A 13,093-nucleotide genomic window follows, 5' to 3' on the forward strand; every position below is an offset into this window, starting at 1 on the left:
TTCACAAAAAATCCTGCATACAAACAGGAAGCAACCAAGTCCTTCAATAAGGAAATGGATAAATAAACTGTGGTACACCTATACAATGGAGTATCACTCAGCTATAAAAAAAGAAATACATGATTAGACCACGCAAAGACATGGGTGAATCTTTTTTTTTTTTTTTTTTTTAAGGTTGATCTTATTTGGATGAATCTTTAATGCATATTACTAAGTGAAACAACCCAATCTGAAAAGGCTGAATAGTATATCACTCCATTTACCTGACATTCTGAAAAGAGCAAAAAATAATAATAATATTAAAAATAAAAGAAAAAAAAGATGACAAACAGATTAATGATTTCCAGGGCTTTGGGAGTTGGGGGAGAGTTAAACTGGTGAAGAACAGAGGAATTTTTTAGGCAGTGGAACTACTGGGTGTAATTCTGTAATGGTGGACACGTGACACTATGCATATGTCAAAAGCCACAGAACATTACAGCACAGAGAGTAAACCTTAAGGTGTGCATATTTTAAAGAATCATTTAGGAAGTTAAGAGATCCCACAATGGAATTCAGAATGTAACAGTTATCTAACTGTATTACAAATGCATGAAACAACCTCAACAACAGGGATTGGGTAAATAGGAGCTGACTTCAGGAACTTTGGAAATGAATGGAGTATGTAGCACTAAAGGCCGAAGGAACTTATACTTCACTTGGGTTGATAAAGTTGTTTACCTGAGGGTATTGGTTAATAATATTAAAGCCACTATACATGTATACAGAAAGTGAATAGTTAAGTAAATGGATGGTAGATCATGGGAGATTACAGATAAGCATGGGACAGAGACTAGAATTATATATGTGATAATGGATTAGCGTTTAATACATCAGTATGAATTCATGTTTAGCTTAGTTTAGGTATAAATAGATACATATAGAAATATTTATAGATATGTGTATATATACTGATTGTTATACACACACATATATTTATTTGCTCTGTCGGCTGAGAGAGCCCAGAAGCAACAATACCTTAGTAGCAATGAGCACACATAGTGGCCAAATCTTGATTTCTGATACCATTCTCCAAAGGAAGAAGGTTTCCTTGGAGAAATGGTTTATTTTAGGATTGGATCAGGAAATACACAAGATGAGCCTTGAGCATCTTGTAGTACTAGAAAGTAAGGAAATTCTCAAAATAAAACAAGAAACACAATGATGGGAGTAAGTCAAAGAAGCCAAGTGAAAACGTCCAGCAGCTAAAGCTGGAACAATTTGAGCAACAAAATAAACAGTGTTGGATTATACCCCAAAATAAAAAAATGATAGCCTATGAATCTACACTGATATAATAAATGTTTTAATAAATAAATGAGAACAGATAAATCTTCCATGCAGTAAAATTCTAAATAATTTATATCAATATTCCACCCAAAAGGAGGTGGAACATAACTCCCCACTCCTTAAGTATGAGTTGCATAGAATGTCTTCCCTCCAAAGAGGACAGTATAAAACTGGGAGGGGAAAGAATATTTTTATAACAGAAATAACTGACAAACACTTAGTCAGGGAGATTAACCATGACAGTAACATCAATAGTGATGTCATGTAGTAGAATGCATTCTTGATTTGATGCTGTGAGAATTGCATGTTACTTCTATGGTATTCCTCCCCAAAAGTCACAACCCTAGTATAATTATGAGGAAAATTAGACAAATCCCAAAGGCAGAAATTTTACCAAATATCTGGAAGTACTTTTCAAAACTGTCAGGGTCATTAAAAAAACAAGGAAAGTCTGAACAGCTATAAGGAGCCCCAGAAGATATGACAAACAAATCTACTGAAGTATCCTAGATAAGAATATGAAAAAAGATATTAGGTTAAAAACTAGAAAATCTGAATAAAATATAGACTTAGCTAATAATAATATATTAATATTGGTTAATTAATAAGGCAAACTGGGTGTGGGATATATGGAAACTCTAATTTTGTAATTTTCTACAAATATGAAACTATTCTAAAAGAGTTTATCATGAAAAACTTTGTAAGAATACATGGGACACAAACACTAGTTGCCTATGAGGGTTGTTGGATACTGGGAAGACTGGGCACAGGATGGAGGAGGGAAATTTTTCACTGAGTACCTATATAGATACATCAGTTTATTTTTGAACAATAGAAATAAACAACTTTAGAAAACTGAAGACTGTATTTCTTGTTTGGGAACGATAATATTTCTTCTTTAAGCATTTTAAATAAAATTGACAAAGAAGTATAGAAGGTGCTACATATGGCTGAGTGTGGTGGCTCATGCCTGTAATCCCAGCACTTTAGTAGGCTGAGGTGGGTGGATTATAAGGTCAGGAGTTTGAGACCAGTCTGACCAACATGGTGACACTCTGTCTCTACTAAAAATACAAAAATTAGCTGGGGGTATGGTGGTGGGCACCTGTAGTCCCAGACAGTAAGGAGGCTGAGGCAGGAGAATCACTTGTATCTGGGAGGAGGAGGTTGCAGTGAGCTGAGATTGCACCACTGTACTCCAGCCTGGGAAACAGAGCAAGACTCCATCTCAGAAAAACAACAAGTGCTGCATATGTTTGGTCATTAGTACGATTACCATTGCCACTACAACTACAACCACCATGATATATTCAGTACCTTTTTTCTAAATCTTGATATTAATGAACATCTTAATTTTGAGTTCCTGAATATTCAAAAATATTCCTTAGTCTTAAGATGCAGCTGTGTGATTTTAAGCTTAGTGCCTTTGGCTTGGTTGCTTAGTAAATATTTTTATTTGACTTTATTTGCAGGCCTTGGCAATCAAAACCAAATGATTCGTCTTCTGTTGTCCTGGTAAATTAGCTGATTGGGTGTTTTTATTTTAAATATATTCTGCCATTAATTTTTTTTATCTTAACTTTCCTGAGGTTTCATGTCTTTTTCCTGGTTCTCTGGGGAAGTTAAAAGCCAGCTTTTGCTTTATTAAAATACAGCATGGCTAATACCATATGGATTTTTAAAGGCTGTAATAGAACAGTTTTGAATGGGCATAAAGAGCCTGAGTTTTACATTTCATTTAACAGTGAGTGTTTTATTTTCAATAAGAAAGTTACTTTGTAATTGCTGTCACGATTAATCCCTTGCTATATGTTTGCTAAGAGGATTGAGTGCGGAACTAATATGTGACCTTACAACTATAAGTCAAATCACCAGGTCTAGTCTAAACAAGAGGAAGGGGAAGGCAGAAAAACACTTCTTTCTGAGAAAAGGCAGAATTTGTATGCTTTCAGCAGCACCACACCTTTGTGAGGCTGTTTATTTCCATGTATATAGAAAGAGATAAAGAAGGGAAATCATAATCTATGTTGGATATTAGGCATTTTGTAAGGCAATTTACAAATGGATGTCATTTTATTCTCAGATCTGTGAAGTACATGTTTATTTTCTACTAGATGAAGAAAAGAAAGCTTACAGAAATGGTTTACACATGGATTGAATGGCAGAGGGGAGGGATTGATCACAAGATGTCTGAGTTCTGAAGCCCCTTTATATGTTTTTTTCTGGTATACATTCTTTTTCCATATTGCTCTGAATAAAGTAAACAGAAGTTGAGAGTACCAGAATTTTGTCTAGGAAAATCAGGACTTTCCTTTAGTTTAGTCAAATAGCTCTGTAGCCTTAAAAGGCACATGGATCTGGAACCCAAAGATACCTGATTCATGAAAGAACCACCAAGGGGGCCACTTCCATTTGTGTAAGCCAGAAGCTTGAGACCAAAGTGTTTGGGTTTGATACAAGAAAAATAATAGATTAATGAGAAAGGTATCAGAGTAGTCCTAAGGTATTTATTTTTTTAATTAGCCTCTGAAATCCATGTATTGTAAAAGATATAATGGTTTATTTATATTAAATTACATTTTTGGTAGAATTCCATTTTTATATGTTAAAACAAATGCATAGTTGTATATCTGTGGTGCTATTTGTAAGCAGAAAATCAACATTTTGAAATTTGGTCATCTGGACAATGACCCAGGCATTTAGTAAAAACATACTTGTTATAGTTTTAATTTTTAAAGGTATTATAAAAATCTGTATACCTGAAGTTGGAGTGTTCCAGTTTCTATTGATGTATTAAAAAACTACCCCAAAACTTATGCTCACAGTTTCCTTGGATCAGGAATTTGGGCAGAGCTCAGAAGAGATGGCTTATCTCTGTTCTACCACATTTGTGGCTTCAGTGGGAAGAGTGGACAACTGGGCAGGCCAGCTCGAGGTGTTTTCACTCACAAAATTGATGTTTATACTGGCTGTTGGCTGGGATCCCAGTTGGGGTTGTCAACTAGAGCACCTATATCACCTACATGCCGCCTCCCCAGTATGGTCCAGACTTCCTCACAGTAAGGTGGCCTTAGGGTAGTTGGACTTCTTAAAAGGTGACTCAGGGTTTAAAGCATGAGTATTTTCTGGTAAACAAGATAGAAACTGCGTTTATACATTTATGGGAGTCATCAAGCATTACTTTTCCCTTCAAAGTACTTACAAGTCCATCCAGGTTCAAGGGGAGGAGACAGTTCCCACTTCTCAAGGGATGGAATGTGAAGTTCACATTGCAGACAAGTATGCAAAATGGGAGATGTTGTGGCTATCTTTGGAAAATACAATTTTTTCAGCGGAATATTAAGCTGTGTAATTCAGTTTATCTGTGACAACAGATAATGGCAGTAGGCATGAACACAGGACAGGAGATGACTGTGTTCATGCCTACTGCCATTTCTTTGTACTTATAGACTAGCAATAACTTGTGCCCATTGTTAGTTTTTAGCTTTTTTCTTTTTGCCTTTCTTCAGTTTCAGGTTTCTGTACCTCTATTGAGTCAAGGTAGACTAGTAATCTCTAAATCTCATTCATTATTATCAGGAAAAGTTTATTTTTGTTTACATCCCAGTTCAATGTTAATCTGTGTGAGGAAAGGTATCTCTACTCCATGAAGTCATTTATAGACCCAGACTTTTTCCGCCATATGGTGCCACCACCCAACAAGGCCTGAGAATTCTCCATTGGACCTCTGCAACTAGCATGGATAAGGCACATCCTCTGTTAACTGTTTTGGCCTGGACATGATACACAGCACTTCTTCTCATGTTTTTTTTTTTTTTTTTTTTGTGGCAGCTACTCATATGATCCCTCCTAGATTCAAGGGAGCTGGGGAATATAGTATGTGCCCAGTGCCCAGGGGTGGGGTGCACATCTGCTGCATTCATCTCTCCTTCCCCTCTCCTCCAGGCTGATAAGGAGTCTGAGGCCTGAATGTTGACAGAATATCAAGGATAGAATGAAACTAATTGACCAACCATTAGCATAAGAATTATAGGAATTTAGACCTGAGCTGGACTTTAAAAATTATTTAGTTTAATATTTTAAAACTATTATTAATAGCTTAAAACTATCAAGCCAGAAGAATGAAATCTTATGGGAAACTCCAATTTATGTAACAGGTGACAATGAAGTTGCTCTGGTTAAAAAAGGTTATAGGCCTCATCTTTTCCCTCTGCCATAGACTCTAAGGGCCTTTTGAGGAATTCTAGGGCTCTGTGGATCAGATATAATTACTTTATTTAAGACACAGAAAAAAAATGAGGGACAGAGGGGCAGGGACATGATATGCCAAAAATTACATGGTTTGTCTATGGTAGATTTAAAGTTGCAACTCAAGCCTCAGTAGTCCCACTGCTATTCACTTAAAAATGGTGCAACTGCCTCTTTTTCAGGACACATAGTTATTGAAACCCCTGGCCTAAGGTGGGCACGGTATACCTGCCTTGTGTTGTTGGCTTTATCTCTTTATTAACTAAGCGGTGGACATAGGACCAGGAAAGAGACAAGAACTTCAGCATGGGCCAGGTGTGGTGGCTCATGCCTGGAATCCCAGCACTTTGGGAGGCCGAGGTGGGTGGATCAGTTGAGGTCAGGAGTTCAAGAAAAGCCAGGCCAACATGGCGAAACCCTGTCTCTGCTGAAAATACAAAAATTAACAGGGCGTGATGGTGGGTGCCTGTAATCCCAGCTACCCAGGAGGCTGAGCCATAAGAATGGCTTGAATGTGGGAGGCGGAGGTTGCAATGAGCCAAGATGATGGCACTGCACTCCAAGCTGGGCATCAGAGTGAAACTCCATCTTAAAAAAAAAAAAGAGTTTCAGCATGAACAACTGTAGCATTTCTTTCCAGAGTGATGAGATTAGCATAAAGAATGAGGGCTGGCACCTGGGTCTGCAATAGTATGACTTGGCAGCATGGGGCATCATGAGAACCAGGGATGAAGGCTGCCCGAGCACTTGAGCTGTTTTATCCTCTGACCTTGATGTGATCATGCCACTCTACGCAGTGAGGAATACAGTGTGGTGGAATTAGGCAAACCTGGATTTAAATCTTGGGAGTTATATGGCTGCAGGCAAGGCACTTTATCATTTTGAATCTCAGTTTTCACACTTATGATAATAAGTAACATTTAAGATTATTGGCAGAATTGCAGATAATATATTTAAAACACCTGACACAGTAGAAAGTAATGGGATGTTGCTACTGAGCACACCCACTTTGGTGTCTGTCTGCCAGACTCAGGTTCAAGTCATGGCCCCGCCTCCTATAATGGTCTGAGCTTCACATCTTGAATTTCATATCTGTAAAATGAGGTAGTGATTAAAAATATGAACTTGAGTTGTTGCATAAAGCATGTAGCCTGGAACTAGACTGCTTTTGTTTAAATCCTGGATCTGTTCTTATCTACCCGTACAAACTTGGGCAAGTTATTTAGTATTTTTGTACCTTTGTTTCTTTTTTTATAAAATAAGGATGATAATAGTTGGGTATTTTTAAGGTTGTTATGAGGATTGCTTGAATAAATATTTGCAGACTAGTGCCTGGCCCATAGTCAGTACTACAGAAATATTTATTAAAACAAGTAAAAGATCTTACAGGCTTGTGGTAGGAATTGACATGAAATATACAGATGTAAAGGCAGCTCTCCTAGTAATGATTAGTACTCAATAATTATTACCTATTATTATATACATAATATTAGCTATATTGTTTTTGTTGTCATTGTTATTATTATTGCCCATAAAAATAGAGTTACCCTTTTTTTTTTTTTTTTTTGAGATGGGGGTTTTACTCTGGTTGCCCAGGCTGGAGTGCACTGGCATGATCTTGCCTCACTGCAGCCTCCACCTCCTGTATTAAAGTGATTCTCCTGCCTCAGCTTTCTAAGTAGCTGGGACTACAGGCATGGGCCACCACGCCTGGCTATTTTTTTTGTATTTTTAATAGAGACAGGGTTTTGTCATGTTGGCCAGGCTGGTCTGAAACGCCTGAGCTCAGGTGATCCACTCACCTCAGCCTCCCAGAGTACTAAGATTACATGCTTGAGCCACCACGCTCAGCCAAGTTACCCTTTATTGTGGTCCTACAAAATCGTAGGCACTATGCTGGGAAACTTATTTTTTTAAAACTATCTTTAGGATTTTTCAGGATTTGTGGAAATGATCCACCCAGGTACTCTCTCTATATATGTGGTGGCTTGTTCCTTTTATAGAAAGTAGCTGGACACCTGCCTGTGTTTCTCTGTATCTGGAGAGTCCTGCTAGGAGTATACACTGGGAAAGAGTGTCGTCTTATTTCCCAAGTCTGTTTTGCTTTGACCTCCCCACCCAGACTCCTAGGAAGCAATGGTTTATTCAGGGCCACAGAAAAATCACTGTTGGAATGTAGGCAGGTCCTGCACTAACTCTGGAGCTCTTTGGAGTGTGATATATTTCTTGAAATAGCTAGCATATATCCTTGTAGAATAACTGGAAAAGAGACATTTTCTAAGAAATGTTTTACCTTTACTTGTGAATTGGTGCTGGATACCATCTAAAATTAACTTTTACTGTTTTCACAATATTACGTGTATATATATATATATATATATATTTAAATATATATAATCTCAAAATAGGATACCCTTGGTATCAATTTTGGGGAAAATGATAAAAATTTTAATAAAAATAACTTGACTGATCTTTACCTATATTTTTAGAATTATTGTTCCTGAATTTATTTCCAGATATACTAAGGAATTCAGATAGTCTTATGAAATTTGACTTCAGTTCATGGTAATACTGATTGTACCTAATGCTCAAGGGTGGACCTTTGGGGATTATGCATGTTGATTCTAGGTGGAATCTACCTTGCACTTAAGCAAAGTCCCAGGCTTTAAAAATTTGGCTAAGTATGGTGTGTGCCTATAGTCTCAGCTACTTGGGAGGCTGAGGCAGGATAATTCCTTTAACCTGGGAGGCAGAGGTTGCAGTGAGCCGAGATCGTGCCACTGCACTCCAGCCTGGTGCCTGGTGACAGAGCAAGACTCTGTCTCAAAAAAAAAAAAAAAAAAAAATTGGCTAAATAAATAAGGTTGGAAAAGATTTGCCTTCATAACATTTTGTGTGAAGGGTGTTGGAGTATTAGTTTATGGGAAAGTCAGTGTAAACATAGTTGTGCACAGCCCAGAGCAAAGCAGGTGATAGTGGCACAGTACTTCGCATTAGAACACTTCTGTAGAAGTGCGTTTATTCCTGGATGCTGTATTTAAGTAGAAAATCGATTTATTTGACCATGTGTAGAGCATGGTGACCAACATGGGGAAGGCTGGAAAGAGGAAGAAGGCAGAATCCTTGTCCAGGAGAGGCTCGTAGTTTAGATGAAGATGGGAGTATAAAGAAAGGAGACAGGGATGCTTGGCTCGAAAAAGAAAGAAAGAGGAGGGACCATCATTGCTGTTTTCAAATATTTGCAGGATAAGCAGACTTTCCTGGGAGCAAAGGCAATTTGTTGGAACAACACACTTGGCTGAGGTCCAAGGCTAAGAGCTTACAAAATCTTTGGCTTACAAACTCTCGTTTATAGTTTTGTCATTTATACAGCTGCCCTCCCTATAGACTCTTAAGAAGACGCCAGTACACCTGAGTCCTAAAGAGAGAGTACTAGTGAGGGGTAGACTGCTCACTGGATACCGCCTATGATCACTTCCAGGGTCCTCCTTCTGCCTGCCAGCACCACGAGGTTCCTATTCACTTGCTCATAGCATCAAACATCTGCTCCCCTCATCATGACCACCTGGCCAGGAAATAAGGAAACACCTGGCATACTACTGTAGTGCTTCTTAAACATAGATGTTAATGAACATGAATCATCTGAGAGTTTTATTGAAATGCAGATTCTGCTGTAGTAGATCTTGGGGTTATCCCAATAATCTGAATTTCCACAGGTGATGCGGCTATTGGTGGTCTGTAGGCCACACTGAGTCACAAGGTTCTACTACAGAACATGAGTCTTTCCTCCAGGCTACAGCCGAGTCCCATCGGGCCAAATGACTTCCTGCTCAGAGTTGACTCGTCTTTATTTGTAGAGCATTACAGCCTGGAAATATTGCCTTATTTTCCTCCCAGCCCTCATGAAAGAATTTTATCCAGATGTCTCTTAGCCATCCAGTGTTTTTATTATCCCCAAGGCCGCTTCAGCAGTTATCTGACATGTTTTTTTCAAAAATATATCATCTTGATTTTCATCCAAGTTGCGTGAGATGCAGCAGTTTTTGAATATGTGCAGGATGCGGCCAGAAACTTTAGTCTAAGATGCAAGTATCATTTGCCTGACATTAGGACAGACTTCTTTTCTCATAGCTATATATTTGTGATTACCCCCAGGTAACCACTGACTCCAGTGCTTTATAAAGTGATCTTTAGAGGTCTGTTTATAATACATCGAACACTTGCTCAATGAGGCCACAACCCCAAGCATAATGATGAAATCTAGTTAAATGTATTTGCCTCCCTGTTTAATAATTCCATCAGGTGACTTCTATGAGTATTTCTAATTGTCGTTGATTGAAGCCCTTTCAAGGTCATGTCGCTTCACCCAGTAGTTGCTTATTGGTCAAAATAAAGTAGTTGAGAGATTTCTCGTGATGTGTGAATCCTGGTAAGATCTCAAATATAAGTTCATGCTGTGTTTCTATACAGGTGCTGAATAGTCTTGGGCAAGATACTCAATATCTTTGATCATCTATAAAATAGGGACAATGATATCTACCTTAAAGAAATTAAAAAGATGATATCTATGAAAGCACTTGCCATATTCCTGGCACATGGAAATCATTTATTAAATGACTTTTATTGCCTCCTCATTTGTTCCTTTTAGGCCACTTTCTACCTTTTTTTGGGGGGAGGGACATATTTTACTTCCTTCTTCACTAGTCACAAAGTACCTTCAGAAGTGGGATATATATTTTAAACCACTTTTTAGCTTTTCATTATGTGTTCAGTAAAGTCATGTTGAATGAATTAATGAATGGCCAATAGTCTGTAATGTCTTCTTGACCTCTAAGTTCTCTGTTTGATTCTTCAATGTTCTAACTACTTAGAAAAAATTGGAAAATTCCGTTAAAATTAATGCCTTCTTTGTTTAAAGCATTTCCTTCTGTGTAGTTTTATAAAGTATGAATTACATAAATTATTACTAATAAGTATGAACCTGGGCCCTGAAGCTGGCCACTATGGTAAAAATAGCCTCTTTTAGTTTATGACCTTGGGCATGCTTCTTTGTACTGGTGCAAATGAGGTAGGTCAGAGGCTGGTCTTGACTGTGCTTGCCCTTCACTGTTTACTTTGGAAAGATCTCTTGTGAAAAATAAGCAAGAAATATGTATTTGTTCTTTGGCATGAGTTTTGGGATTCAGGCACAATAGAGGCTGAGTTTCATGGCATATTCATTTTAGTTCTCGAAGAAGATGCATTTTGTCTTTTAGATTAAATACAGTCTGGCTAGTGGGGTTAGCCAGCTCAGTGGATTAGAATAGAAGCAGCAGGTCCTTCCAAATCTAGGGATTAAGCCTAGTTACCTGTCTAGGCAAGTAGCTCTGGAGTTGCCTATATGAATGTGTTGTTGGAGTTATCCATGGGGACTAGCAGTGCCTGGTGAGGCTGTCCTCATGACTTTGTCATCATGCCTCTGGGACGGGCAAAAACTGGCAGAAAGTGAACACACTGTCAAATTTAGTTTGAAGTTTAAATCTGGCTTGGGTATGTTTAATCCTTAATCTCAGTTTTTAAGTTTTCTAAAAAGGATGATATTACCAGTCTTATAGGTTTTTTGAATGATAAATTAGTACATGTGAAATACCTAGTGCAAAACTTGGGAGAGAGATCAGGCCCAATGTTGATGACAATGACACATTTCAGAAGAGAGGCATAGGAAACAAAATAGTTCTGGCACCCGTGAAAGTACCAGCCCTCTTGTGTGCCTGAGGAGTGTCCCAAAGTTGCTTGTAGCATTTTATGACTGAAGTGCAGACCACGGTGCTAAAGCTAAGAATTTCTTATGGGTCTGAAAAACAGGATAATAATGTTAGAAAAGAAAAAACTCAATTGCATATTTTATTCTCCGATAATTTGAAATACTGATTCTTATGTGACTAGCTTCAGCCTTTTCTCCTCTACTCATTATCTAGGAATTGTTATTCAATTATATCTTTTTGTTTAGGGAGAAGAAAAAAAATTAGACTAACCTTTTCATTCTGACCATGTATTTCAATCCCTGATGTCCAACATGACTTCTATTTCCCTTTAATTCTTGAAAAAGTAAAGATAATAGATCTAAAAATAACCATCAATAGATCCATTCCACATGAATGGCGTTTTTTTTAGACGATGGAAAGAGGGTTCTGATTTGTAGTTTTAAGTATTTAAGAAACACTGCACTGAGTGTTGCTAATTAGCTGTGGCTTGTTACCTCACAGTGGATCAATTGATCTCTATTTCAGAGGCTCAGAATGTCACCATGAGGGCTCTCAGACAATAGATGCATTGGGTTCCATACAGTGAATTGATTTCAGGTCTTAGCTCTTTGTGTCATGTTTAGCTAACTTTAGATTGTAAGAGACCTGGTAGTAAGGGCTTGAGGGATTGATGATGGCTGTGATATACAGAACTAAAGTGAAACAAATGTTTGTTCCTTTACATACAGCTATTTTGAACTGGAGAGCAGTGGCCTGAGGGATGAGATTCGGTATCACTATATGCACAATGGGAAGCCAAGGACAGAAGCACTTCCGTACCGGATGGCAGATGGACGATGGCACAAGGTTGCCCTGTCAGTTAGCGCCTCTCATCTCCTGCTCCATGTCGACTGTAACAGGTATTTCTTTGTCTTTGATCATTGCTAATTCTGCCCTTGAAATCAAGCAATGCAAAGGGGAAAAAATATCAAATTCCTTCCAGACTTGCCAGGAAACAAACACCAAGGGACTCTAATTGTAATTTAACCTACCAAATGGGACATTAGGCATGCTGAAATGACCAACTGTAATATGATAAGAAAACAGTTCATTAAGATGAAAATGTGTCCTGTGATTAGGAGCAAATGTACAAAAGGTTGATTGCAGATTGGGGAATAGTAAGTGCACCTCGGTGTGCTCCAGGCACTGGCTGGAATTCCATGGAGCTGTAATCACAGTTAACAGTGATATATTGTTGTTGAGTTCGTTCCACTTGGAAGCGAATAAGCTCAGCTACCTTAGAATGAACCTGAGAAGCCTTTGCTACTGAAGCAGCTGATTCTATTTCACTTCATCAAGTGTTCCTTTGCTTAAATATCTTTTCCAAATGGAGGCTTCTTAAAGAGGCTATTCTTCGAGCCTTTTGGAATTGATGCTGTCTATTTCCTTCAGAGGAATGAGCCTTTGAGCTTGTCAGGGGATGGTGGGACTATTTATGAGGTCTGCAGGGTTTCACAGGAGGTTTAGGGTTGGGTGGGATGGAAATGTTGTCTCTCATGGCTGTCACTGGAGCCGAGCTCAATGAAAGTTGAAGAGCGAGAAAGACCATTGGTTTCTATTGGATTATTTATGGGTGGACAGCTGGATAATGATGTTCAAGGGAAAAGTTTTGATCTCTCCAGAACCCACTGAAAATCCTTATGAATAGTGACCTTAGTCCAATTACAGAGACTTTTTTTTTGCATTCTGAGCAGTGCCCATGTATTATGGATACTCAATGATGCCATCCAAGT

At 38.2% G+C, this 13,093-nt stretch overlaps 1 protein-coding gene across 2 annotated transcripts in view; it reads left to right on the top strand.

Moving 5' to 3' along the window:
* Positions 1 to 13,093, top strand: part of NELL1 (neural EGFL like 1) — an 874,275-nt gene that overhangs the window by 142,787 nt on the left and 718,395 nt on the right. For both annotated transcript variants that reach the window (XM_032240986.1, XM_032240987.1), the window contains exon 4: positions 12,050 to 12,220. In XM_032240986.1, the coding sequence (XP_032096877.1) occupies positions 12,050 to 12,220 (171 nt within the window). The remainder of the gene's footprint in view (positions 1 to 12,049; positions 12,221 to 13,093) is intronic.

This window comes from Sapajus apella, unplaced genomic scaffold, assembly GCF_009761245.1.
Source record: "Sapajus apella isolate SASKATOON/1434 unplaced genomic scaffold, GSC_monkey_1.0 scaffold47, whole genome shotgun sequence".
In the NCBI taxonomy this organism is placed as follows: domain Eukaryota; kingdom Metazoa; phylum Chordata; class Mammalia; order Primates; family Cebidae; genus Sapajus; species Sapajus apella.